General features: G+C 36.7%; 1 protein-coding gene across 3 annotated transcripts in view; it reads right to left on the bottom strand.

Annotated features, from left to right (window-relative positions):
• Window positions 1-26,173, bottom strand: part of PTPN4 (protein tyrosine phosphatase non-receptor type 4) — a 121,923-nt gene that overhangs the window by 21,502 nt on the left and 74,248 nt on the right. For all 3 annotated transcript variants that reach the window (XM_076342929.1, XM_076342931.1, XM_076342930.1), the window contains 7 exons: window positions 22,889-23,061; window positions 18,870-18,938; window positions 11,640-11,774; window positions 10,202-10,360; window positions 4,993-5,152; window positions 965-1,048; window positions 823-879 (listed from right to left, as the gene is read on the bottom strand). In XM_076342929.1, the coding sequence (XP_076199044.1) occupies window positions 823-879; window positions 965-1,048; window positions 4,993-5,152; window positions 10,202-10,360; window positions 11,640-11,774; window positions 18,870-18,938; window positions 22,889-23,061 (837 nt within the window). The remainder of the gene's footprint in view (window positions 1-822; window positions 880-964; window positions 1,049-4,992; window positions 5,153-10,201; window positions 10,361-11,639; window positions 11,775-18,869; window positions 18,939-22,888; window positions 23,062-26,173) is intronic.

Raw genomic sequence — 26,173 nt, 5'->3', positions numbered from 1 at the left:
CACCAAATATCTTCTCCTCCTCCTAGACAGAGGACGTTTAAAGCATTCAGCCAAAATTATTTATGTTATGTTATTAAATATTTCAGAGATAGTAATTAACAGGGACAAGAACAATGCTCTTGGCAAACGTTTTAATAGTTTCAAATAGTTTAAAAAAAAAAGAAGAAAGCTGTACTTCTTAAATGTTAGCAAATAAATGGTTCACTCTAAAAGGTATAAACAGAGCTGACTCCAGTCAGCTGAATACCAGGTCAGTATTTTTGGCAATCAACTGACAAAATATTGTGCCTACTTTGAAGACACTATTGATAGTCACTAAATACCAGTAAGAACAGACAATCAGACCTGATGAATGATTCATGATGTCTGATTTTAATCTAAATCTTGGCTTTATTCAGCTACATCTGTCACTAAAATAAGAGAGATTTGCTATTTTAGTTATTTTTAACATATTAAAACACTCTTTCAATATATAATTTATGTGAAATTATATGAATGCCTGTATTTAAAAAAAGTAGTAAAGTAAACATATTTTTAGGATGACATAGCTCAAGAAACAGTGCATACTGAACAGCTGTAACTCCCTGTAATTTTCAGGAATTAAATTTTGTTTCAGTAAGAAAAAATGTTTTTGAGGATTGAAGAACTTTTTAAAATGTTATGTAGCCCCATCAAATTCTTACTGCAAATAATTTGCTTTGTTAGTATAATGGTATAGCACAAACTAATTTTCACAGGCAGCTATGAAATAATTTACAGTTTTTAATACATACTTCAAGATACACAGATATTGCTACCAGGTTTGTTTTTTTGATAACTTACAGGTGTTCCTGGAGCTACCCTGGACACTATTACTGGCATCTTCTGATCGTATCCCCCCTTTAAAAAGAAATTAAATTAGTAATAAATCACAAATATCAGAAAATAATCTTAATAGACCTGAAGGGAATAGATGTACTGTTACCTTTACATTGAAGCCAAACCTTCCATTTTCATCTGGTTTCATTCTGATCATAACAAGATTGTCATGGGGGACACCACCATTGGGCTAGTAAACAAAAATTATATTAATAAATATTTTGTTCATAGTTAGACTTTGAGGATATTGTATGTAGTAATTTTGCAGTTTCCTCATCAAGTAATTGCTCCTGGACACTCGAGAAAACATCAAGTAACAGTGCAAACGTCTTATCTTGAGTTCTGCATAGAAGGGAAAAGTTACACATTTAAAGGTCCTGGACATAACTAAGTTAAAAGTGTGTTCTGTCAAAGCAAGCTCAAAGTAAGAAACAGCATTAGAAAAGACTAATTGGCTTCAAGCAGTCTTAAGAAAACACAGTTTACTAAATGGAAACTCCTTAAATTCATTTTAATTAAGACCGCAGTGAAAAGCGTGCAGGAAGAATGTAATATGATGAAAAATAAGGTAATTGAAGGTATACTTCTGTTTCTATTAACAGCAATATGATGGTAGTAAGCAAGAACAAGTTTGGCAACAAAATCTCGGTTGCATAGCCGCTATTCCATTTCCAATGTAGTGGAGTATGAGGTGCTTTCTCTCTGGTTTCATTCTGATCACAGCAACACTGCTAAAGGAACTACCAATAAACTGGGGAATACTAGATACTTTTTTAATCTGGAAAAATCCATTTAGTGCCATTGAAGTGATTTTTAGTTTGTTCCCATCAATATTTATTTCACAGACTGAACATTAGCTCGTATTTCTATAGTTTCTATGGTGAGGATGCAAAGTATTATTAAAGAAGTTTGTTTCAAGGAAGTTTTCAATGTTACCAACTACAGCCAAAGCATGACTCATTCACAAAGGAAGAAAACAAAAAGACTTATTAAAGCAAACATTTCTATATGTAAGAAAGTTCAAAACCTGCAGGTTCAATAGGTAAAAGAAGTCTGCTCAACTTGGCTCAGAAAGTTAACTCAATTCCAGGTGTTTTAAGCTCCTGGTTAAAACAAAACACACCCCCCCCCGCCCCCCCCCCCCCCCCCCAACACATTCATAGTAATGAAAAGATGAAAAATTTGGGGAAGGAGAGGAAAGTAACAGCATAAGATATGCTAATGAGAAGGAAGGGTGCTTAGGAAGCCTGATCATATGCAAATCATTTTAGCCTATGTTCACTGGCACAGGAGACCAGGCTCAGGTTCCTGGGCAGAATGAACAATAACCAAATGCTCATCTACAGCATTTGGCAACATTTGTGTCATTGCATTCCCCAGGCAAAAAGGGAATAATAATTTCCTGCTTTAACAGGCTATTTTGAGCAGCAGTTTATAATGAAAAACCTGAAGAGAGCACTGTATATCATCATTAACCTGTTTGACTGAAGGGACTCCTGGCCATACCTGTTTTCAAAAACTTCTGGACATTCTCAGACTGCTTACTTAGGGATTGCAGATGGAGTCAAAAGTTGTCATTTCCCTATCTGTCCTACTACCTTTCTAAATAGACTCTCCATACATAGAATCATAGCATCGTTAAGGTTGGAAAAGACCTCTAAGATCATCAAGTCCAACCGTCAACCCAACACCACCATGCCCACTAAACCATGTCCCTAAGCACCTCATCTACACGTCTTTTAAATACCTCCAGGGATGGGGACTCAACCACTTCCCTGGGCAGCCTGTTCCAATGTTTAACCACTCTTTCAGTAAAGAATTTTTTCCTCACATCCAATCTAAACCTCCCCTGCCACAACTTGAGGCCATTTCCTCTCGTCCTATCGCTAGTTACTTCGGAGAAAAGACCAACACCCACCTCGCTACAACCTCCTTTCAGGTAGTTGTAGAGAGCGATGAGGTCTCCCCTCAGCCTCCTTTTCTCCAGGCTAAACAACCCCCGTTCCCTCAGCCGCTCCTCATAACACTTGTTCTCCAGACCCCTCACCAGCCTCGTTGCCCTTCTCTGGACACGCTCCAGCACCTCAACGTCCTTCTTGTAGTGAGGGGCCCAAAACTGAACACAGTATTCGAGGTGCGGCCTCACCAGGGCCGAGTACAGGGGCACGATCACTTCCCTACTCCTGCTGGCCACGCTATTTCTGGTACAGGCCAGGATGCCATTGGCCTTCTTGGCCGCCTGGGCACACTGCCGGCTCATGTTCAGCCAGCTGTCGACCAACACCCCCCAGGTCCTTTTCCGACAGGCAGCTTTCCAGCCACTCTTCCCCAAGCCTGTAGCGCTGCATGGGGTTGTTGTGGCCAAAGTGCAGGATCCGGCACTTGGCCTTGTTGAATCTCATACAGTTGGCCTGGGCCCATCGATCCAGCCTGTCCAGGTCCCTCTGCAGAGCCTTCCTACCCTCGAGCAGATCAACACTCCCGCCCAACTTGGTGTCGTCTGCGAACTTACTGAGGGTGCACTTGATCCCCTCATCCAGATCATTGATAAGTGATCAATAATATCAATGTGATAAATCAATCATCACATATAACAGACGAAGGAAATTCAATAGCTAAATGAAGTCAAAATCGTGAGGGGTTTTCCTTAAAATCTTTGAGATGGAGCAGCAGAAGAAACTTTAGTGGTGCAGGAACCTGAAGTGCATTCTGGTCAGAAAAGCAACTTCGAGAAAAAACACATTCCAAATCCTAAATTTACAATATCACAAAATTTCAGTCTCATGCTGTGTTCCTCCTTCTCTAATACTCAAAATAAAAAGCCATCAGCAGACCAAATTAGATCTTCAATTACAACAGAGTACTGCTTTAAGCGAGGCTGCATAAATGCGACTCATCGGACCACAGCAAACAATCACGTTGATAATGCACAGAGAAAAAAGAATCTCATTCTCACGCAGCTGTGTTGGTTTTGCAGAACTAAAAGGAGTTAAAAAAACAACTGAAAGTTATTTTTGTCAATTTGGTAAAGATAACTGAATACAGAGCAGAAAAACTCGATGAGTGAAGTAGTGTTATCTTTCAAAACAGAGCAGTACTTTAATATGACTCAGGTAAGCACTGACAGAAGACAAAGCTGTTAAAAATTGTTTCATTATTTAATTAAAGCAAAATTTTTTTACAACATTCCCAAAATGCTCATAAATTTACAAGCTTCACTTTTGTGTGTTTTATTAAAACCCCAGCTATGAAATTAAATATGGGTTTTATGGGAATCTTAACTTTGTAACGAGGCCTGAGAGAACACCCTAGGCTTAAGAGTTCAGAATGCAAATAAAAATAAACCAAAAGGCATTTCTAAAAGATCAATTTTGGGAGCTGACTCATAATTTTGAATGTCTGAGGTTGGCAAAACTGTTTATACAGTATTTGCTACATCTGGATGTTAAACAGTTTTCCCATCCTGCAAAATGTTTCTTGTCCCACATCAGTGTAAAACCAAGAACCATTTGAAAACTTCTGGAAGGACAAAAATCACAAGAACCATCAGTGAGATCTCACCTCAGTCAGACAATAATCAACTGACTAGCTTACTCATCTAGCACATGCTTAAGTGTGGAAAAAGAACTTTTGCTCAGATTTTTACGTTCGTTGTCACAGGTCTCTTGGTAGAGTCTCTTTCTTGGAAATTCTGATGAGAAATGCAACCACAGATTCAAGAAGCCTCTCCTGACAAAACTGCTCTAGAAGCTGGCAGGCACTTCTAGTTTCAGCTTTTTGATAAAAGCTTGATTAAACACCAGTGGTAATGTCTGCAATGTCTTCTTTAAAATTGACAATAAATGACTTCTCAAAGAAGAGGTTAGAAATTTCTGCATGTGCTGAAAAGCTAATGTTCAGTATGTTTGCACATCCATCCCGATGTAGTCCTTTGATGACAACTGACAAAGGACTACTCCAGCAGGTGGAAAAAACAGTGGGAGCTAGCAAAGAGACAGTATGCATAATGGAAATGCTGCAATGTAATGCACAAACACAACAACTCTCTGAAACGCATCAGAACCAAGCTCATGAAAAGTAGGACTATCATTCCGATTAAAAAGCAGAACGGTTAAACTGGATCCAAAAACTTACTGTGGATTTTTCAGGTGATGCAGGAACATCAAATGTTTCATTAATATGGTTATCCAGTTCTTGCTGTGAGTGTGAATGATGAATTTGGTTCCAACTGTTCTTTTTAAATTGTTTGGGTGGTAACGCAGGAGGCTGCCCATCTATAGGAGTCTCTTGAGATCTAAATACCAAAATAGAAGTATGAAGTGGAGTGAGCAGGAGATATTGACAGTTCTTTCAGGGTTCCAAATAAACTGAAAATGCTAGAAGAAACTCAAGAGTTTGAAGGCTGAATATCTGTATGTATTTTTAGAATCTCAAAAATGTACTGCAGTGGAATATATTGGAAGTGTACGTTTGGACACGTTACTGCTTTTTTCTTGACAAGCAACTGTACACAGAACCAGTAAGTTCATCTTTTACACATGACTTTTAAATGGTTTTAGCACTCAACCCACTTTGTATTGGAATATTATAAAATTCACTGTATTTATACTCTGCACTCTTGCTAAAAAAAATTATTGCTAAAATAGGTATGTCACTTAATATGTTTTCCTCAGTAAGAAAATCAATTAGTTTGCATCTTAAATTAATGCCTGCAATTTAAATCTTAAAAACAGACACAAGCAGCATTATAAAGTGCTCCCACACTAGTTTTTGGCTTTTGACCTAAAAATAGGAGGAGTGCAAAGTTGAAGACAACTCAACTGTCCCCCTGCATTTATCTGAAATGCCCACTGGAGATGATAGTGTTAAATTTTAATTTTTCAATTTAAAAGTATACGTATACATTTCAAGAGAACTTTTCCCCCCCTTGAACATATTCCCCTTTGAAACATGTGCAGCTTTGAGACATCTGTAAAAATGGCATTCATCACATACATTTTTTAGTTGAGTTATAACACCATTACTGTAGATTAAATAGCAGAAAGTTCTATTTCTGTTTTAGATCTGCAAGCACTCTACTGTAGATTAATAAAAATGTTCTCTGTGTTTATGTATAACATGGATAATTTCCTTTATTAGTCCTTTTGGAATAAAAGCTTAACTGTATAATTTGTATTACATAAATATATGATTCATCTTTCATTATACAGCTTTATATTTAAGAATTAAGAAAAACATTTTGAGAGGCCCAAAAGGGCAGTTAGCGCATAGTTCCCATTAACTTAGCTTGAATGCCAGTTTCTAAATACCAGCGAGGATACATGCCTTCCTCCCCATGAACCACATTAAAAGGTATTATTAAGTAATTTAACAACTCATGAAAACAGCCCACTGATACTAGTGGCAAATCCAAAAGCCACCAAGAATGAAGTTACAGGTTACAGCTAAATCTAAAGAGACCACTATCACCAAAAACGGGTGCCTCCATTCTTTCTTTCACCCCCCCACACGGCCCCTTTCCTTGAAGCACTCCGGTGCTCCTCCCCTAGCTAAGGCAGCTTACCAAGCAAGCAAAAATACATTGACTTTTTGGACAAGCTCTCTGGGTAGCTCTCTGCTGGTTCAGCAAGGTGAACTCGTTCATCACAGGGTCAACCACCGCGCAGGGAGGGAAGTACAATCCCAGAAGCCAGAAATAGGACGCTGCCCCTTTCATTATCAGCAAGCTGTAGCGGTAACTCATAGCATAACATCCCTCTACAAAGCACTGGTAACCACGTGAGTAGTCCTACTGTATTTAACTGGTCTAGCCACAGTAAACTGTTAGCAGGGTAGGACTCTCATTATGAGGCAGCATAACATTTCAAGTTGCTGCAAGTTAGAAAACCTAAGGCACACATCAAATTCCATACCGTATAATTTGTTTCTATGCAATTAAAGAAAGGCAGATCCCAGATACATGTTTTCAAATAAAAACAAAAAATCAGATCACAATTGTCTACAGTGATTTCAAATAAAGGATGAACCTCTTTCAAAAAGCATGAAAATTGAATGGGAAATGGAAGACTTCACTTTTAAAACTGAAATGGAAAATGTGTGTTTTTTCAAAGATTTAGTCAATTTTCTTAGAAAACAAAATATTGATAGAATTTTTTTGTCAGTGTATGAAAACAGTACATTTGAAAAGATCCTAACAATATTTTTCCTGTATGTTGCTGCTTTCAGAAAATAATTTTTTTTCATGCAGTGTTAAAAGAAAAAAAAAGTACTAATTATTCAGTATCTGATGTCTGAAGAATCTCATGTTCAAAACACACTAGGGAATAAAAATAATATTTCTTAACACTTTTCAATGCAAGTGACAGTAAAAAAGAGCATATCATCCTTATATTTTATTTTTCAGGATAAGCAGCTTTTCTAAATTCATTTTTGTGGAGAAAGAAAATTATGACGATTGCCAACATTTGCAACATGAATTTTCAAGGCAGCTGTAAATTATTTAGACGTTGACTTACAAAGGTCACCCAGAGCTTTTTATCTGCCTATGTATTTATTCATTCAAGTCTGGTCAGCACAGATTATTCAGCCTTTTAAGTGAAGGGCAACATAGTTATGTATTTTCCTGCAAACAATTACTCCTCAGAGTTTTAAACTGAATAAAAAAGGAACAGAAAACATGAATAGAGACACAAAAGAAGTCATTCTGATAAAAGTAAAAGATGGGATCTTATGTTTGACTAGATGTCTGTACATACATGTCAACAAACACAAATAAATTCCTACCGAACATACAAACTTATAGAAAAGATTTGAAAAGTTACTTAAATGAGCGTTTTAGAAGCAGCAATGCAAGTACTGTAATATATTAGCATAATGAACTGTGAGAACTAACAATCAAGCCTTGGGCAAAAGCTTCATTGCTTTATATTTGCCCAGTCAGCTTTGAATTTCCTTATGAATGCTTAGACAATGGCAGTGAAAGCAGCCTATTTTGCAGGCAAAGCAGCTCTCTGTTACTGCATTCAGCAATTTACATAATAATAAAATAACACACAAACCCTGGCACTGACAAGCTTTGGGTATTTTTGTTACAGATATCCGGTCTGGCCTTTTAACATATTAAGCAGAAGTTTCATAAATTTATTAAACTAAACACATATCATGTGCTTTTGGAATTTAAGGTTATAATTACCTCAGGGAACTAGAAACAGAAATCTCTCAATTTAGTTTTGAATAGCACATGCAGATGAAGAAAAAAATGTGGAATTAAAGGTTGTATTAGCTAAGCTATAATATCCTTCTAAACTGCACTGAAACTCTTAAGTTCTTTTGCTATGTTGACTCCAAACTCAGAGAGATCACTAAACCTACTGCCTGTCAGGTTAGCCCCTCTGACTTTCTTACATATGTAAATTTGATCAATAAATAAAAATTTCCAACGAATTAGCAGATGGACTATTCAAATCTTTTCACTCAGAAAGGTCAAACTGTTTAAGAAATAGCTTTCTGGACTGTAAAACAGTATCATTTTAAATTACATAGCTAACATGAACTTCATGACTACTACTTTCTTTTGTAAATCTCGAATCTTGAATCAATAATGTCACCTGAAACTTTCAGAAGATCCTAATGGGGTTCGTGTATTTTTGACAGTCATTGTCCTCATTCTTAAAAATATCTTATGCTAGATATCTATACTGGGAGATTAAATTCCACTTCTAAGCTTCCAACAAGGGAAAAAACAAAAACAAAAAGCAAAACTTAGCGATGGAAGAGCAATAGTTTTTCTGCTTGGACATAAAAAGTGCAAAATCATGAAAAAGAACAGGCATAGTTGCATAACTAATTTAGAAAACCACTTCCTCTCAAATTTTTAAGACTCATTTCTATGATGACTTACACAAGAAATCAGGTATTAAATAAACAAATCTCAAGGACACTCAGGAACATCTCTTACAACTTAACTTAAAGGCATATGAATAAAAGAGAATATTTAAGAATTGCGCTTACTTCGCTGTATCACTCTACCATTCAGTGTTTCTCATAACTGACTTCAGTTGGAAGTCTTGGAACAGAAGGAACCTGACCCTGTGTGGCCTTTGTACAGCAAAACTCTAATATGAGAAAAGATTCACAAGTGTTCCAGTTTTGAGACTCCCTTGCCATGTGAATAGGTTAAAAAAGCCCACCAAAAAAAGGGGATTTTCTATTATTAGGCCAAATTACTGTTTTATAACTCTGAAAGCTAAATAACTAGCTGATGGTCAAATTATAACTATTGTACCCTATCATAAAAAGTGTCTTGTGTTATTTTTAAAAAAACCTTGAAAATTTCGTATTCTATTTCCCTCCCCAAAGTTACGCACAGTTGTTAAAACTGAAGGTACAGTCCAAGCAAGGTTTAAAAATTGTGTTCAAATATCTTCCCAGAGTAATTTTTCCTGAGATACACAATTTGTTTATAAACATGTAATTATGTATGTGCTATTTTATAGTTCTCAAACAGTTCTGAAACCATTTGCACAATTTCCTTGCCAACAGAGATTATACGAAATTATGAGGACAAGTTTAGCATTACATGTATAGCTATATATAAGAAGGTACAGTGGCACTGTTAATAAGGTGTATGTTGTGCCCCTTTTTTCCCCGACTAATCTGTACTCTGGCCACAAGTTATTGAGTATTTCAAATCTTTGAATAACTCACCGGTTTTTTTGGTTTGTCATCCTTCTGGACTTAATACACGATAATAGTTTTTTATTTTGCCCATCATAGCATAGTAAACTTAAGAATATTCAGCATTACAGAAAAAAAGCCTGATAGTGCTATCTTAAAAAAAAAAAAAATGAAGATATGCCCTATAACAATATACAAAACATACTAGAAACCTCAGAATGCTGGGGTGCTAAAAAGGTATTTTGGCTAAATAATTTGTAAAGCTCATACTTCTGTGCCTTGACAAAAAGCAAATTTTCCAAACCCACGAGAATTAAAAACTTTTATCACAAAACAACATACTTCAGTTCTACCAAAAAAGTAACTTTCACTTCCACATCCAGACACTGATGGTCACATTACAGCAAACCCACATTTTGGGTGGGTGGGTGGGGAAGGTATTGTAATCCTGCACCAGGAACATGTCACATATAGGTCTTTACTTCTGTATCATTTAATTTTCAATAAGACTTCTACAAATACTCCCTAAACAACAGCTACCTTTTTATTAGATTTTCTGCCTCTCCCTGACCCAAACATTTAACACAAAATTCTTAATGGCGAAGATTTCTGACTTATTTTCAGAAGCCCTGTATGCTACCATACAGTAACAACCAACAGAACTTACGGTGATGATTCCAGTATGATGCTATTAGCCTGAGTGGAAGATGGAGATCTGTGATTTACAAATACTTCACTTGGGGAAGTGTGAACTACATGGTCCACTAAATGTCCAACTGATGAGGGTCGTAACCGGGCTCCTTCTTGAGTGAAGGCAGAGTTGCGACTAAGAGGGAAAGCATAGCAGTGCAATGTGAAAAGAATATTATTATTGATCTACATTTTTTACACCACTACAAAGGAATGCTAAAATAATTATTTCCTCTCAGTGCAAGCCTATGTTCATATACATATTTTTATTAAATAATTTAAGGTTTCAAAATCACTGAAACAATTATGTTGTCAGATCAACAGGCTATATTTCATAATTTTCTTTTTAAAAGTGCTCAAAAAATATTTTAATAAGCACTAAATGGCTAATTTTTTTTTTTTTTTTTTTTTTTTTTTTAATTAAAGAAGGCTGAAAACATTATGGTCTAATGAACAGGCTACTGGACTGACAGTCCAGTCAATGAGAAGAAAAATTAATCCCCAAAAAGAAAAATCCTGGCTCTGTTCATGGCAGGACTTAGCCTGAATTCATTAAGATGAACATTTTACCCCCTGCATCTTCTCCTACAAGAATCATAAGCTTTGCACTGAGTCTTATCATTTCTGTGACCCAAAATTTTCCCATTTGAAAACTAGCATAGTGACATAGGCATCATTCTTAAAATGCTTTGAAACACGCATGATTAAGTTATGTTATGCTATAAGCATGATTATTACACAATTTTTACAATAATTTTTAAACGGTACAGATATTTACAACAGTCTTTTGAATAATATGCTGCAATGCCAAAGAATCTTAAAACCTTCTGGTTTATGCAATACAAAATTGGGTAATACCGATTCTTAAGCCCAGTTTCAGCACACTGAGAAAATTGGTTATTTTCCAAAAGAAATCAGGAATGATTTTTCACTAACTATAAACATAAACCAGAAAGCTCTACCATGTGAAAAAAGTGAGCTTTGAAAGAAAACACAGAAGAATTGAGGGGAATAAACCCGCAAGGATTTCTGATTAAGTAATTTTCCCCAATGTTTTAGGAAGTGGTATTAACCAGAATCAATTACTTCTAAACTATCACACGGATTTTATTATCAGGTTTTTTTCTTAGCCAAATGAATAATTTTGTTTTAACTGTGCTTGAGAAAACTTGAGCTCTCAAATTTAGGGTAGTGTGCTACATCTTACACTTTTTATAGGTTGAGTGAGAAGCACCTAAAATTCACCCCCAAATAGTTTCTTTTATCTGGAGCTAAATGTTCCAGAGAATCACTCAGCACATAATTTGTGAAGTTATTTGTCTCCGTAACACATTAATCCTTTTATTAAACAAGTAGGTCACTCACATTAGAGGTAGACAGTCACTTCTAGGGAGAGAGGATTCAATGCTACTTACTGATTTGGGGTTCCAGGTGGAGACCGTGATGGTAGGCTCTGTGTTTCCAACCTATCATCAGACAGAGAGTTCCTACTCACTACTTCCCAGTCCATCCCACTCATTAATTTCCGTGCCAAGGGTTTACTGGGGGATCTAGAAGAAGAAAGTAAAATGACTAACTAAAAATTATATGAGGTAAGAACAAAATTACATAAAATTCACCACAATGAAACTGTGGATATTCTATCATAGGAAACCAAATTATATGGACAAAAGGAAATGTAATAATGCAAAACTATATTTACATGGGCAGTTCTCTATTTTCTCAATATATTGTACTTCATTTTCTGTACTTTGTACAAGAACATCAATGAAATACAGTCATGAAATACTGTTGGCTGGCAGGGAGACAGGCAAGGTGCAAGAGGAACCCACTAAACTTCACTAGGCATCTCTAATGTCTCAAAGAGAATCTGACTCCAACAGAATAGTCAGAGAAGTTTGAACTTAAAAATGAAAAGAAAAAAAAAACCACCACCACCCCCCCCCCCAAAAAAAAAAAAACAAAAACAAAACCAAACAACAACCAACCCACACAAAAACGCTTTAAGTAAAACAACTATTCAGCCATCTCAGGAAAAATAAAGCAGTGGAAACATCAGCCCAAAATAACTTCCAAAGACTTTGAAGAACTGAAAGTGGGGTAATCATCAACATGGCAACAGAGCTGCTGGGTTTTGTTTACTCATCAGGGATTTCCATCAAGGTGACATGCTTTCTTCCAGAACATGTTTTGTCATCTGTAAGGCAGATGCAATCATCCTATTTAAACTTCTTTGTAGGTAACCAAACTTCATTTGGTTTTGTGCCAGAAATGTCCTTCCGCTTAAAGGTCATTATCGCCAGTAATTTTATACAGAAGGAATTGTATTTTCTACTCGTTGCCCTTTCTCGATATTGAGGAAACTTTTTCTTCTCATTCTCTAGTCATCCCAGGATACCTACAATCCCCTTCTGCTGTTTCTTTCACCTATTTTTTAAGCAGAAATGAGACCATACTTGCAATCTCTCATGAAATAGTGTATTTCCCTTTTATACTGGAAATCATCAAATGATTCATCCCAGAATTGTGGTTGCTTTTTTCTTAGCATCACACGGGATGGTTCAGTCATCCTGAAATTAAACGTACCCAGACTTTTGCTGTTCATTGTTTTCAACTGAAAATTCTTTAGCCAACAACAAATATTCTTTTAAACAATCCTTAAATATGTCCTGTGTATTTTGTGTTACCGGGTTTTGACTTTACTTCTACTACTTTTATGGTGCTATATAGTTCAAATTTCTCCTCCATCATTACCCAACCCTCTCTTGTTCCAGTGATACCTCAATTTCATCAGTCTTTTGTGCCATGATCATTTCATTCCCATTTGCCTGTATATTCTATCACTATTCTCTACTCTCCAGCTTTGCACAATGAGGTGACAACATATTACTGTATCAGCGTAACTCCTCCATTTCCTTCCCCAGCTCCATACACCCATATCACAAAATAACTTCTGCCTTTGCTGTCCTTGGGACACATGGTAACTGTTCTTTATCATCTTCTTATCATTATCACCTTACTGATTTACTGAAAGTGCAAGTCCAGAAAGAAGGAACTTTGAGAAATTAAGCAACTACCCGCACACAAATTACATCCTTCTGAAAATGAGAACCTTAGTTACAAATACATTTTTGCTTCTCACGGAACTTAAAACTCAATGCAAGCCACCACCTCAAGCAGACTGTCCTCAATATTATCAAAAGTCTACAACAATAACCAACCAAACGTCATATCGAATAACCTACCTTCACATGCAGAAAAACATTAAGTCCTATTAATGTCAACAGTGTTTGTTTGATACTAAAGAAGTGGTGATCTGTGTGTGGAGTGTTTATTTTTGTTTTTACACCCCCAAGCAGTTTTGAACATGTATTGCACACTGCTTTGCTGCTCTAAAGACTTACTGAATAACAGCTGACAAATTTCAGACAGTTAAGTGAGATGGGCTATTCTAAATACTACTGTTTCAGGTCTTACTCCACTTGGGAAAAAAATCTAATATTATATTGATATTTGAAAACAGGGAAAATATCAATTATTTAATTCCTGAGGAAAAACACATACAGCTTCTTAGCATGTATTCTAAGCAGTATTAATTTGATTCAAAAGTAATAAGCTTGATATCATGTCAATTAAACCAACTTTTCAATTTCTGTAATTTGCTTCAAATGTGAGCAACTCAAACCACTCACATTTTTCTTCGCAAACATAGCAAATTTGAGCAGTTCTGAACAGGTAAAATAACAAGAAACCAGAACTGAAATACATGTCTAATGTTATCCATTCATTATTCCTTTATTAAATCAAAGCTATCATTAACTAGACATTGCTGACAGCACGCTTGCAGCCAGCAGTTTAGCACCATGAGCCAGCTCCGCCAAGAAGTGGATTCTACTAAGGAAAGAACGGGCTGAGGGAAAAATGCAGAGGAACATAATATATCCAATGCTAAATTAGGTAAATACAGGACTGCAGATAAAGTATTTTCTGACAGACACGTAAAGGCAGCTACTGAACCTTATCTACCTTCAGTCAAAAAGCAACAAGTAGACTACAGGGAAGTTGGTGGTTGTTTTTTTTTAAAAAAAAATGTGCAACAGTGAAAGGGCACTATCCTTGACTGTATTAAACAAACTAAATTAGAAAGAGAGACACAAAAGTATAAAGGGAGAGGAAAAACCAAGTTCTTCCAAAAATTAAATTCTTGATTGCTTTAAAAAAAAAGGAAAAAGCCACCACACTGTATCTTAAGTCACATTTTGTAACTACATTTTTGAAAACTTCCTCATTCTATGCAAACAAAAGTCTAAAATGAGAAGCATCACTTTCTTCCCTATCAAAAAAACCCAATGTTAAGAAAACTCACCTTTTACTGTGGACAGGGTCTGATCTTTCAGAAATACCTTACTACCATGATAAACAGCTGCAGTGTTTATCAGCAAAGGTTCGTTTCAATTATTTTATTAACAGCTCTAACCTCAGAGTCCCACCCACTCATGTTTGTTGCCTCCATTTCCTGTCTTTTCAGAAATTTCAAAGAAAAAATTACCACACTGCAGCACCAAACTTCTCAGTGCTGTGGCTTTTTGATACTACTTCTCCTGCCAACACTTCTAAATCTAACAATAAGTTATTTTTTGATTAACTTTTAAGATATGTTGTGAAATATTCCTGCAAATTTCTCCTGTATCACTAATTCCTTAAAATGATTCAAATAACTTTCTTATGCCAGAGTGCAGCTGAGGAGATGCGAGAGGGGGGAGTAAGCTGTAAAAAACTTCTGAAATGCTTTGATAAACTTTGAAATTCTAAATGCCACGTTTGTCTGCTCAGTCTGGATGCTTCTATTGCACCCCAGCTCAGGGGACTGCTAGTTAACAGAGTAAACTATTTTCAGATTTATTTTTTCGGTGTACCTGCAGAGACATTCCTAAAAAAGTTGGAAGGAGTCCTATCTATCTGAGTAGGGACAGAGACCAAAAACTTTACCTGCCCCCAAAATCAGGAACAGTCTTGCAAGCTGTGATACTACATCAAATAAAAAAACAAATGAGTAGCAGGGATGATATTGCATAATGCAACTAAAAAAAAGCATGACAAATTATATTAGCTCAGCTACAGTACACAAAAGCTTTCGAAGACAGAATTTGTTGCGCGTTCCACATCTGAAGTGCTAAATTCTCACAGGAGCTGGGAAAGAAAGAGGGTATTGTTTGGGAATACAGGTGGGAATCTTATAAATCATTTCTGTCCCAAAAAGAAATATAACCTGGAGCCACAGCCTTGCTTTGTCTTTTGACAAGGAGTACAGGGAATGCGTTTCTCAGCAAAACTGGCAACTACTGCTTCAGACCGAGAGACTGAAACTGTATACAAATCTGCAGATACACCACAAATGACATATGCCGTTTAAAGCAACTGAGGAATTATTTAATTAACCTGAATAAATGCATGGTTGAAGCAAGACTGCATTTTTGGAAACAGAGATTGCAACTTAATGTTAGAGAGTCAGCAAATACAAATGACTGAGATACCTACTCACTATCATACAATGCACATAAACTACCTTCTCTCAGCTCCAGTACACAGAATTAGAATATTCTGCAAGGACTCTGAGAGAGAGCACTGCTCTTTAAGAAATCTCTCAATTCATGACTTGATTGAACTTTTTTTACTTTTATTATCTACTTTCATGTTTATTATGCTCCTGGGAATTCTTACGGGTTTTTCTTGGGTTGTGAATATCCTGCAACAAATGAGGCCAAGAGAATAGCTGTAATGAAGATGAAAAGAAAGGAAAAAAAAAAATCTAAACTACTGCAGCAACAGTCTTCCAAATGCTGAAGAAGATTAAGAAAACAGCATCTACAAAATGTATCAAATCTATTACAGACCATCTCCTTCACAGTAATAGATTCCATTTTTTAAAATTAATTTTTAAATACTTTTATGATTTGGGGAGGGGGGGGTGGGAATCCATGAATACTACTTCAGCTAATTTTAAAGTAAAATCTTGAGGTCAAACAGCTAAGCCTGCTAATTGTAGGCTGCTTGTTTTATTCAACTGGCTGTTAAGAAATTTTATTTCCATGTCTTGTGCTCTGTATCTATGTTCCGCTCAGTGTGCAAAGGCTAGATGATCATTACTTGTAGCAATCACCATTTCCCAACTTAGAACAAATAGATCACTCAAATAACACCTTAATGTAACTATCGTGTTATTTTCTTACAATGAAATGATTCAAAAGTTTGCTTAGAGAGTATTAGCTCAAATAAGGCAGTTTCTAGTTAAAAACTGATGAGAAAACAGAGTGTTAATCTGGATAGCTCTAAAAAAAAAACCTGAAAACATATTTTTCTTTTTTTTTTTAACTGATCTTGAATAAATCTTCTGATGTGGCAACAGTAAAAGCAACAGTAATTATTTTTTTTAATGTGTCCATTTAATTCTCACGAAAGACCTGACTGTAATACTAGCACGCTCCTTGTTTCATAGCAAAAGGCAACCAATACCTAGCAGAACTTTCAAAAGCAACCGAAACAAGCTCACTGCTTGACAGCTTAAGGAGCTGTTCAATAACACTATGACTTTGTCTGAGAAAGAGGAAGGAAGGTTCCAGGAACAAAACCCACACTGTATCTGTAAAACCTTAAAAAGCAAAATTTATCCTCTGTATGAATACAAAAGGGCTAACATCTACTTAGTATTTCAGCTTGTCTTCTAAACATTTACATCTCAAGGAATTAAAGATAAAGTTCTTAGATTAAGCTTCTTGAACTACATGGTGTTCTAGAAATGTCTTGTATTTCAAGTTTTTTCACCCTTGAAAATACTAAAAGTCTTTAAAATTGAAAATGTATTAATTGCACACTGTGATGGGGAGGACAGAGGAAGAAACAGATGATCTATTTATTAAAAGCCTTTCAAGGTGTATTTGTTATAGTATGCCATTAATTTCAGTTCACTGATGTACGCATATATGCCTCTGATATTTATCAGTCATCAACATTACTGAACAACTCAAAAGGTGAGATGAATGCTATATTCTTTAATCCAAAAGCAAGAGTGGAAAATAAAATTACTGAGGACAGAAGAGCCACGTATTTTATTAACTAAAAAAAGCCAAAAAGACTTGAGAAAACATCAGAGCAATTCTAGCCATGGCTTTCAATTTTGTCCAGGGTATATATTACAAAATACAAGTGACCCCAGCACCACTTGTTCAGTTATGACTCAAAGGGAAGAGTGCCATCTACTGAATAACAGTTTCTAAAACGATAAATATACTCCTCAAAACCAAGTATTGGCTCTCCTCCATCCTACTTACTTGTGGGGAATTGCCAAGTTCAGAGTGCAACAAGAAAAATAGTTTTTAACTGATTCATAACTGTCATTTAAATAAATAATTGACTCAACACTGTTGTCACAGTGTTGAGTCTTCCGAGTACTAAAAAAGTTGCCAAGTAAAAAAAAAATCTAACCAGACTCCCAAAATAAATTGAGTAAAAAAATAATTCTACAGCACACAGAACAAATTTGTCTTACAAAAATCTACCTGTTAAACAAACATGTCACAGCACTTCTGCCCTCAAATCCTTTTAATATGGAGTTGGGTATCTACAGCGTGCCCAGCTAAAAACTCAAATTATATAATATTGCACAGGAGGAAAGAAGAGGGGGGAGGGCAAGAAATCAAGGCAGAAATCACCAATGCTCTGAAAAAACTGTTTGCAGGTACTTGAGAAAGGTTGCTGGGCTTGTGACTAGAAGTCTGCGAGCATAAATTTGAATTCCAGAGTTCCTGAAGGGGTAACTATGCTAAAAGACATTCCGCATCTCAGTAAAAGTATAAGCATAAAGAAAAGCATGGAGCATGCTCTCTGCTCATAAGGATTCTTTCTATTAATGAACAGAGCAGACTGCCAAACGGATCCAGCAGCAGTTTTACTTTTGAATACTGTATCATAATTTCCAAATTAAGAAATAAATGTATGTCTTGACTGTTTTCTTGTAATCACTAAACCCCTCAGGAGTCTGAAACACAATTAAGTAATAGATTCTATGATTAGCCAAGTACTCTGTGACAGAATACCTTCAAAAGCAGCTCACTCCCAGTCAAATTTTTCATAGTAAAATACCTCATTGGGACTATAGTGACAAAGTTGTTCTCACCAAGTCAGACATTCACAGTACCTTATTCTAAAGGAAATACGTGTGTACAGTTGTAGGTTGTTATCAGGGATAAAACAGTACAGTAAAACCCAGTAACTCAATATTTTAATGGAATAGTTAGAGACACCATTCTTTGCAATAAAGACAGCAGAGAGGGCTAGTATATGTAACAACAAACTGCACAGATGGAAGGCAATTCTGAATTTTGAAAATATATAAAGGGGGAAATATTAAAGAATACCCTTACTAACTTTTCCCTCATAAGATTCTCCCCCATTTCTGTCTGCCCCAAAGAGAAACCCTCCCATATCAAAATTAAACTCCTTAATATGGTTAAGTCAAGCCACCAGCAGCAGTCAACAACAGTTGCTCTTTATTTTACATTTTTGCAAACAGAAAACAATGATCCCATAACATCTTAAAAAATACAAACAGAAGACTTACTGATCCTGTACGAATGTAAATTGCTTACCTTGCAAATACCCTGTCTTTGTTTGCTCTTTCTTTACCATACTGCACAGACTGGACCTCTGTTCTCCCACTGGAAAACAAAACAAAACCAAACCACTAAATGCAATAAACTTAGGATAACAATTTCTTGCTTAAAATTGAACCATCTCAACAAAAAAAAAAAAAAATTATATTTTCAGTCATGCTCAAGCAATTGCGCTAGCTTCAGTACAGTGTAATTTTAGACAGCGTTTGGGTAAGTGTATGTCTTCTTTCCCATTAGAGTCTGACTGTAACAAAGACCAATTAATTTTAGGCATAACATAAAGCTTTCTCTTCTCTTCTCTTTCTTTTTCTCCTTATCCAAAGCAATAAGAAAGTTCTGCTTGGATCTTTGGATAACACTTAACACCACAATCTTTCCTGTCATAGTCACAATCAAAAGTTAGAGCATCTCCTCCGTACTCCTCCTAAACTAGTCCCTGAATTGCTAATAACTTAGTTGCTACTTAGTTCAGCAAAATATCATGAAGAAATCAGATGATAAGCACATCAGGACTGTATTCTTCTACGTAACTTGTCAAAACCAAAATTAGAACTTGGAACTTGCTGACTTTTCATGTAAGACCAGATGTCTTGTGTCAAATCAAAGATCCTTTATAATATTTCATAATTTGTTTTAAAAAAAATACAATTTTTTTTTTAGTGTCTATCAGCAGTTAAGAATTGGTGGCAAGCTACCAGCAAAACTCCCTCTTGCAGCCACTTCCCCATTTATAACATCATACCAAGGCACAGAGTCAGAGGATACATGTCCTAAAAGGATACCAATACTTAAAACTCTGCTCTTTTCTGTCATTTACAGGGACATTTACACTATGAAATCAAAGAATAATTAGCTATTTTCACATTCCTATTGCAGAACTACTGGATGTGTGAAGGCTGGAGAAATGGGCTAACTGGAACCTCACGAAATCCAGTGAAGGGAAATGCAAAGGCCTGCACCTGGGGAGGAATAACCCCATGCACAGGCTGAGGGCCAACTGGCTGGAAAGCAGGTTTACTCAACATTGGTGAGACCACATCTGCAGTGCTGTGTCGAGTTCTAGGGTCCCCCAAGTCAAGAAAAGGGCAACGAAGACAATTAAGGGTCTGGAGCATCTGACGTATGAGGAGAGGCTGAGAGCGCTGGGACTGTTCAGCCTCAGGAAGAGAAGGCTCAGGGGGATCAAATGAGTGCGTATAAATGCCTGAAGGGGGAAGTAAAAAAAGACAGCCAGACTCTTCTCAAGGGAGCCCAGACACAAGACAAGAGGCAATGGGCACAAATTGAAATATGAGATATCCTACTTAAACGGGGGGGGGGGGGGGGGGACCAACAACAAAAAAAACCCACAAAACAAAACAACTTTTTTACTGTGAAGGTGGTCAAACACTGGATCAGGTTGCTCAGAGATGGTGCGGAGTCTCCATCTTTGGAGACATTCAAAACTTGGCTGGACACAGTCCTAGGCAACCTGCTACAGTGGACCCTGTTTGAACAGGGCATTGGACTAGACAAGTGTCCAGAGCTGCCTTCCAACTTCTGCCATGCTGCAATTCTAAGAAATCTCTTTTCAAACCTGCTGCCTGCTAACTTCTTGGAGTTACACATTTTTAACTCTGACAGGCAGTAAGCCATCTATATTTTCCTCTATTCCTTTCCAATAACTCTAACATTGTATTTGCCTTTCTCTAACTGCTACTAATAATTGATTTAACATTTTCAGAGAACTAACTACAAAGCTCCAAGACAGTAATAGCTTATTTATAATTGCTGTTCCTCCTCTTTTCTCTCCCTGTGTAGATTATTTTGCATTTTTGGACACGGAACTTGATCTACCATTTTATTGCCTACTCGCCCATTATTGCGACATACCACCGAAACTTTCTACAGTCAACTTCAGCTTTTACTACAAAGTTTCAGTGGTAACTTCCCTTCGTTGTAAAGAAGGGACCTACTTGTTTCCCATCTGGTTAAAACAGTTGCTAATATACGATAAAACCCTTCATGTTTTGGCAGTTTAACTTCTTTAATGAGTATTTGGTGAGGAATACTATTAGAACCACTTTGAAAATCCAAGGACAGCATACAGAAGTCAGATTTTCTCATCAGTAGTCTTCTTGATCCCTCCTAGAAATTTTTTTGTTTTTTGTTTGTCTGTTTGTTTTAAAACAACCTTGCTTTAAAATTTGCTGCATTAGAATCTTTTAGTCCAATGGAAATAATAGATTACATAACACATTTAATAGTTCAACAATTTCATGTCTCTGATTTCTTTCAGAACTGGAGATAACTCTGTCTAGCCCTGGCAGTCCAGTATTTTATTAGTTCGTTTTAATCACAGAAATGTTGGCTAGAAGTCTCTAGTCCAATCTCCTGCTAACACTAGGTCATGTCTGGCCATGCTTTTGTCTAGCCAAGTTTTGAAAGCCTCCAAAAATAGAGATCCCACAACCTCTCTGGGTAACTTGTTCCAGTAATGCACTACCCTCCTAGAAAAACAAAAAAACCAAAACCTCTTCCTAATGTCCAGCTAGAATCTTCAAGGTGAAATTTGTGGCTGTTGCCCCTTGTTCTATCACCTGCCATTACCAGCACAAGTTTGGCTCCATCATTTCTGAAACTGCCCTTAAAGTAGCTTTAGGCTTGCTACTAAATTCTCCCTTAGCTTCCTCTTCACCAGATTAAACAAGTCCAGTGCCCTTAACCTCTCCTTGTGTGCCACGTTACTACTATTATGCTGCCTCTAAACAATCTCTCAAACTACTTGCAGAAATCCTAGCCTTTTGGCAGCTTCATTAACTTTAATGACCTTCTTAATTTTTATGCAGTTTCCCTTTTCATCTGACATTAACCTAAGTTGAATGTCACCAAAGAACTATTCTGTAATAGTAACCACAGTGATTCAAATTCAAAATCTTTACAGAAATGAAAAAGCTCCCTCAAATTCACTACAACAACATTGAACCAAGTCTCAAACACTGTTCAGGATCACAGAATGCTGTTTCTCAAATGGGTGCTGTGAATGCTGGTCAAAAAAACAGATGGTATAAAATTTAGCCACAAAATTACTTTCCTCTTTATACATTTATGCAATTCACAAGTGTAACAGAAATAGTCTGTTATTGTGTTTTCTAGCTTTTCATCATCTCCCTTTGTACATCACAGACACTGTTGCCTTTCTAGATGGATGATTAATAGTTGTTCCATTATTCTCTACTTCAGGCACAATTTAAACCATCGGCATTCTGCATTACTTGCAGATACAGTTAACTCAGTTACTTAACTGAGATTTTTTTTTTTTTAAAGTATAAAACACTTTAAAAAACACCACCACCCACTCCATCGTTAGAACAGAGCTTATACTTGTGGATTACAGTTATTCCACAGTAATTCTTTGCACCTCCAAGCTTTTTGCCTATTATGTCAAGTTCATCCTTAAAAGTTATGGACTTAATTTCATCCTTATTTTCTAAACTTCTAGTTTTGGTGCAGAACATGTACGTCTTTTGTCTTCACCTTGTTGCTTATTTGCATGCATCTAGCTTAAATGGGCTTTACTTGTACAAGCTTCTTCTCATCGATTTCTATTTGATCTTTATTTAGGTCTGTTTTGTTGCTGTTGCTGCACCCAAGATCTGAGATCCATCAGTTTTCAAAAACACCAGGCCAAAGACTTTGAAGTTCTGAGACAACACTTTTAAAATAAACATAACCCAGGAGGTAAGCAGGCGAAGAAATGCAGCCTGTGAGACAATCTCAGAGTACGAGCTCAATAACGACTGCTAATAATACAATAATTATACTTCCAAGATATCCTAGAAAATTACTGACAACATTTGAAACTTAGGTCAACAGGAGAGGGGAACAGTTGCAGGATTCAAAAGCTACTTGAATTATGGCACCTTTTAATATAGATTCTAAATAATTCCCTATGCTTATTGATGAGTTGCCTGTTCTCTTATGTCCTTTCCCATATATTTCAAATCAGCACTTACCAGTACCGGAACTTGGAACCCAAAGTGAAATAATGTGCAAAAAAGTTCTTCTGAGGGGGGAGTGGTCTGTCCAAACGGAAGAACGTGTGATGTTCAACACAAGCCTTCCACAAATTCTTACATGCTCGGTAATTCACCATATTGAATCCCAGTAATGTTTCTCTAGATTCATGCTAAAAATGAGAAAAATTTATTTGAGATAGAAATTATTCCCAGTTACTTTTGAAATTAAGATAAATACTGTTAAGTTTGTTGGTTTTTTAAAATTATGCTTTTTGAAGTGGTTCTCTAATTTTACATTAACTTTATGTATTATAAACCCTTTTAAAATACCTCTAAGTTTTCTTTAAAAGATTTTTTTTTCCTTTTTTTTTTAAAAATGAGCCTGCTCAAAGGTTAACAGTCTGTTTAGTGATATTGAAACAAGTCTAGATGGGAAGAAATGGTCCCAAAAGGTAGGACCATTTGTATGGTATGCTACATTTGTATGTTTGCTACATTTGAGAACTCAAAGGCAACGTGCCTCCCTGTTTCAAGATTACTACAGTTAAGATTACTACAGTTAAGACAAGGAATTGTCATGCACACATGCCAATTAGAGGTTGGGAACAGGTACTGATTGCAAGAGCAACTGATGTGCCTACTTCTAAATGATTAATTAGGTTCCTGGTAAAGGAAAGAAGCAAAATTGCAACTCAAGCTAAGCTATTCTGCCTGTTGAGGGAGCTTGATTACAACCTTCGTAGGTCAGAAAACACCATCAGCACTTTGCTTTCTCTTCACAGTACTAAATCCTCCACAACATTTAGCACACCTTAACTGTGTAACTGTGCCACACTTAGCAGTAAACTCCTTTTCCAAGTCAAGCTTTTGCTGGCCTGCTCATCTCTTGATCTGCTGAGATACCGGGGCGTAGACCTGCAACTCTTCCCCCAGCGTTGTATTTGGCAAGTCATCGTGCCTAACGGCTAAGAATGACACTGTATTTTCATCCACATGATTAATTTAGGATAAAGAATAAAATGGATTTAAAAAGTAAAGAGCAAATTCCGAGTATCTATTGATGAAATTCAAGAAATTATATGCAAGAAACTGAAACCTGATATTTTACTTCCATTTACAAAAATTACTTAAATCTCTTTTCTTAATTTCCAAGTATTGCCAGCTGTTCCCTGTATTTTCTAGACATGTTAACAGAAGTACTTAAAAATTAAAAGTCACAAACAAAGTAACAGAAATTAAGTCTATTATCTGTTCAGTTTAAAAAGGCTTTATCAACAATGTAAACATACAATAATATAAACAAGATACACTAATATTCTGCAAGAGAGCAACTATGTAAAGTTATGGACTGCCTCATCTGGATCCAGTAAAGGATGAACCAGCTAAGATTTTAGAGTCCAACAAAAAGTTCTCATGATGTAGCAAATTTTAATGCCCGACAGGGCATTAAAAAAACAGCCTTTTACACTGTTAGAAAAGAGAATTTGACAAGTTATATGAGCTGGTGATCGTGTATTTTCACGTCACTCAAAGCATTATTGGGGGGGGGGGGGGCGAGGCAGGGCATATTCTGCTGTTTCCCCTAGTTTGTATTCCAGAGAACAAGCTGATCTGATTCTCATACCACCATCTGATCACTCTATCAGGCATGAAGCATGAAGGAGGAGCTGGTATCGCATGATGAGAAGGAGCTGCAGCTAGATCAGCTTAATTGTAATGCGAAACAGCACTTTCACAGGCACTTGGTGTGTTAGAGCTTTAAAGGTACCTTAACAATAGTTCTATTCATAGCTTTTAAGGCTTTCATTTCAGTGCAGAGAGAACTGATTCTCAAACCCTACCCTTAATCTCAATTAGAGCTAGGAATCAATCTTCAAGGTAAAGAAGAGTATAAGATATTGGCTCCTAAGTGCACCCATCCTTTTCCTATCCACCCTTGCAGGTTCTGTAATATCTAAACCTAAGTTGGGCACTTGAAATTCATCTTTGCTGATGATTCTGGGGTGCAAGCCCTGGTTCTACTGCTGTCCGGTAGCTGGATTTACAAAAGATTGTAAAGCCCCTGTTTTCCCTGAAAATAGTAGGCTTGAATCAATGGGGGCTCAGCGTAAGACCCCAAGGCAACATTTATAATGTCCACTGTACTTCAGCCAAAAGCATATAAAATAACAGGACAGTTATAGTGCAGCCTATGAGAACGTTTTTATAGCACAAGGCTCCAGGAAGATGCTGAATGCTCTATGGTATGACAATGACATACAGGTATTTCAGGGTTTTACGTTAGAAGACTACCTCAGGGAGTCACAGTTGGATTCTGTTCTGAAATGACTATCTTACTGAGCAGAGTGTCCATGGTTCCTATTAGAGAGAGGAAAACAGTCTGCTTGCTACGGAAGGGGAGAAGAGTGAAGCAGCTGGAATACAATACCAGTGATGAGGCTCAGGGCCCAAGCATGAAACTACAGGTAAGCCAAATACCACCACGTAAGTTAATTTAAATCATAACCTTACAGACATACACCATGCGGCATGGCACATGTGTGGCAGGCTACCTACAGAATCCAAGAAGAAACACTGGAGGGATAGGGCAAAGTAAAGTCTAAGTCATGTTTGTGGTTCCTTTTATTAAAAGGACAAAAAACAAACAAAAAAAAGCGGAATGAATATTGGTGCCCCTCTCACATTCAACAGCTCAGCCCTTGAACATTCACCTTGGGTGAGGACATTTATTCAAACCCACCTTTGCCTGATTTGAAACAGGGACTTCAGAGCAGATCTCTCTCTGCTCAGGAGAGAAACTGAGTTGAAAAAACATTCTCTCATGGTCTCTTTCACTTTGCCTAAACAAAGAAAAATCCCAGAACAAAGCAAAAATTCCCTACCCCCTTCTCTGAGAGAGACAAAAAGAGCTGCCCTTTATAAGCGGCAGATGGTCCAGAGACTCAAGATATTCCACAAATAGCGGACAAAAGTCCTGTGGAAGCTTAAATGCAACACAGATTGTGCCAACAGTATCTGGTCTTCACACAAAAACCCAACGGCAGAAACTTCGATAGGATTCGGCAACAATCAGCTAGGCATCTAATGAATGCCAGTGTTACTTAAGATCAAGTATGTACTTGGGCAGATAAGCCCATCACCTTGTGCTTCTAGCCCAAGTTCTTTCTAAAAGTCATCAAGAAGAAAAAATTCAAAGCACAAACTTCAGATACATAACTTGTAATTTAAAAAAAAAAATCATTTTGGCCACTCACTGAAACCAGGTCTTGGTCATGGACAAAA

This window comes from Aptenodytes patagonicus, chromosome 6, assembly GCF_965638725.1.
Source record: "Aptenodytes patagonicus chromosome 6, bAptPat1.pri.cur, whole genome shotgun sequence".
NCBI classification, from domain to species: domain Eukaryota; kingdom Metazoa; phylum Chordata; class Aves; order Sphenisciformes; family Spheniscidae; genus Aptenodytes; species Aptenodytes patagonicus.
This window is presented reverse-complemented; position numbering and strand designations above follow the sequence as displayed.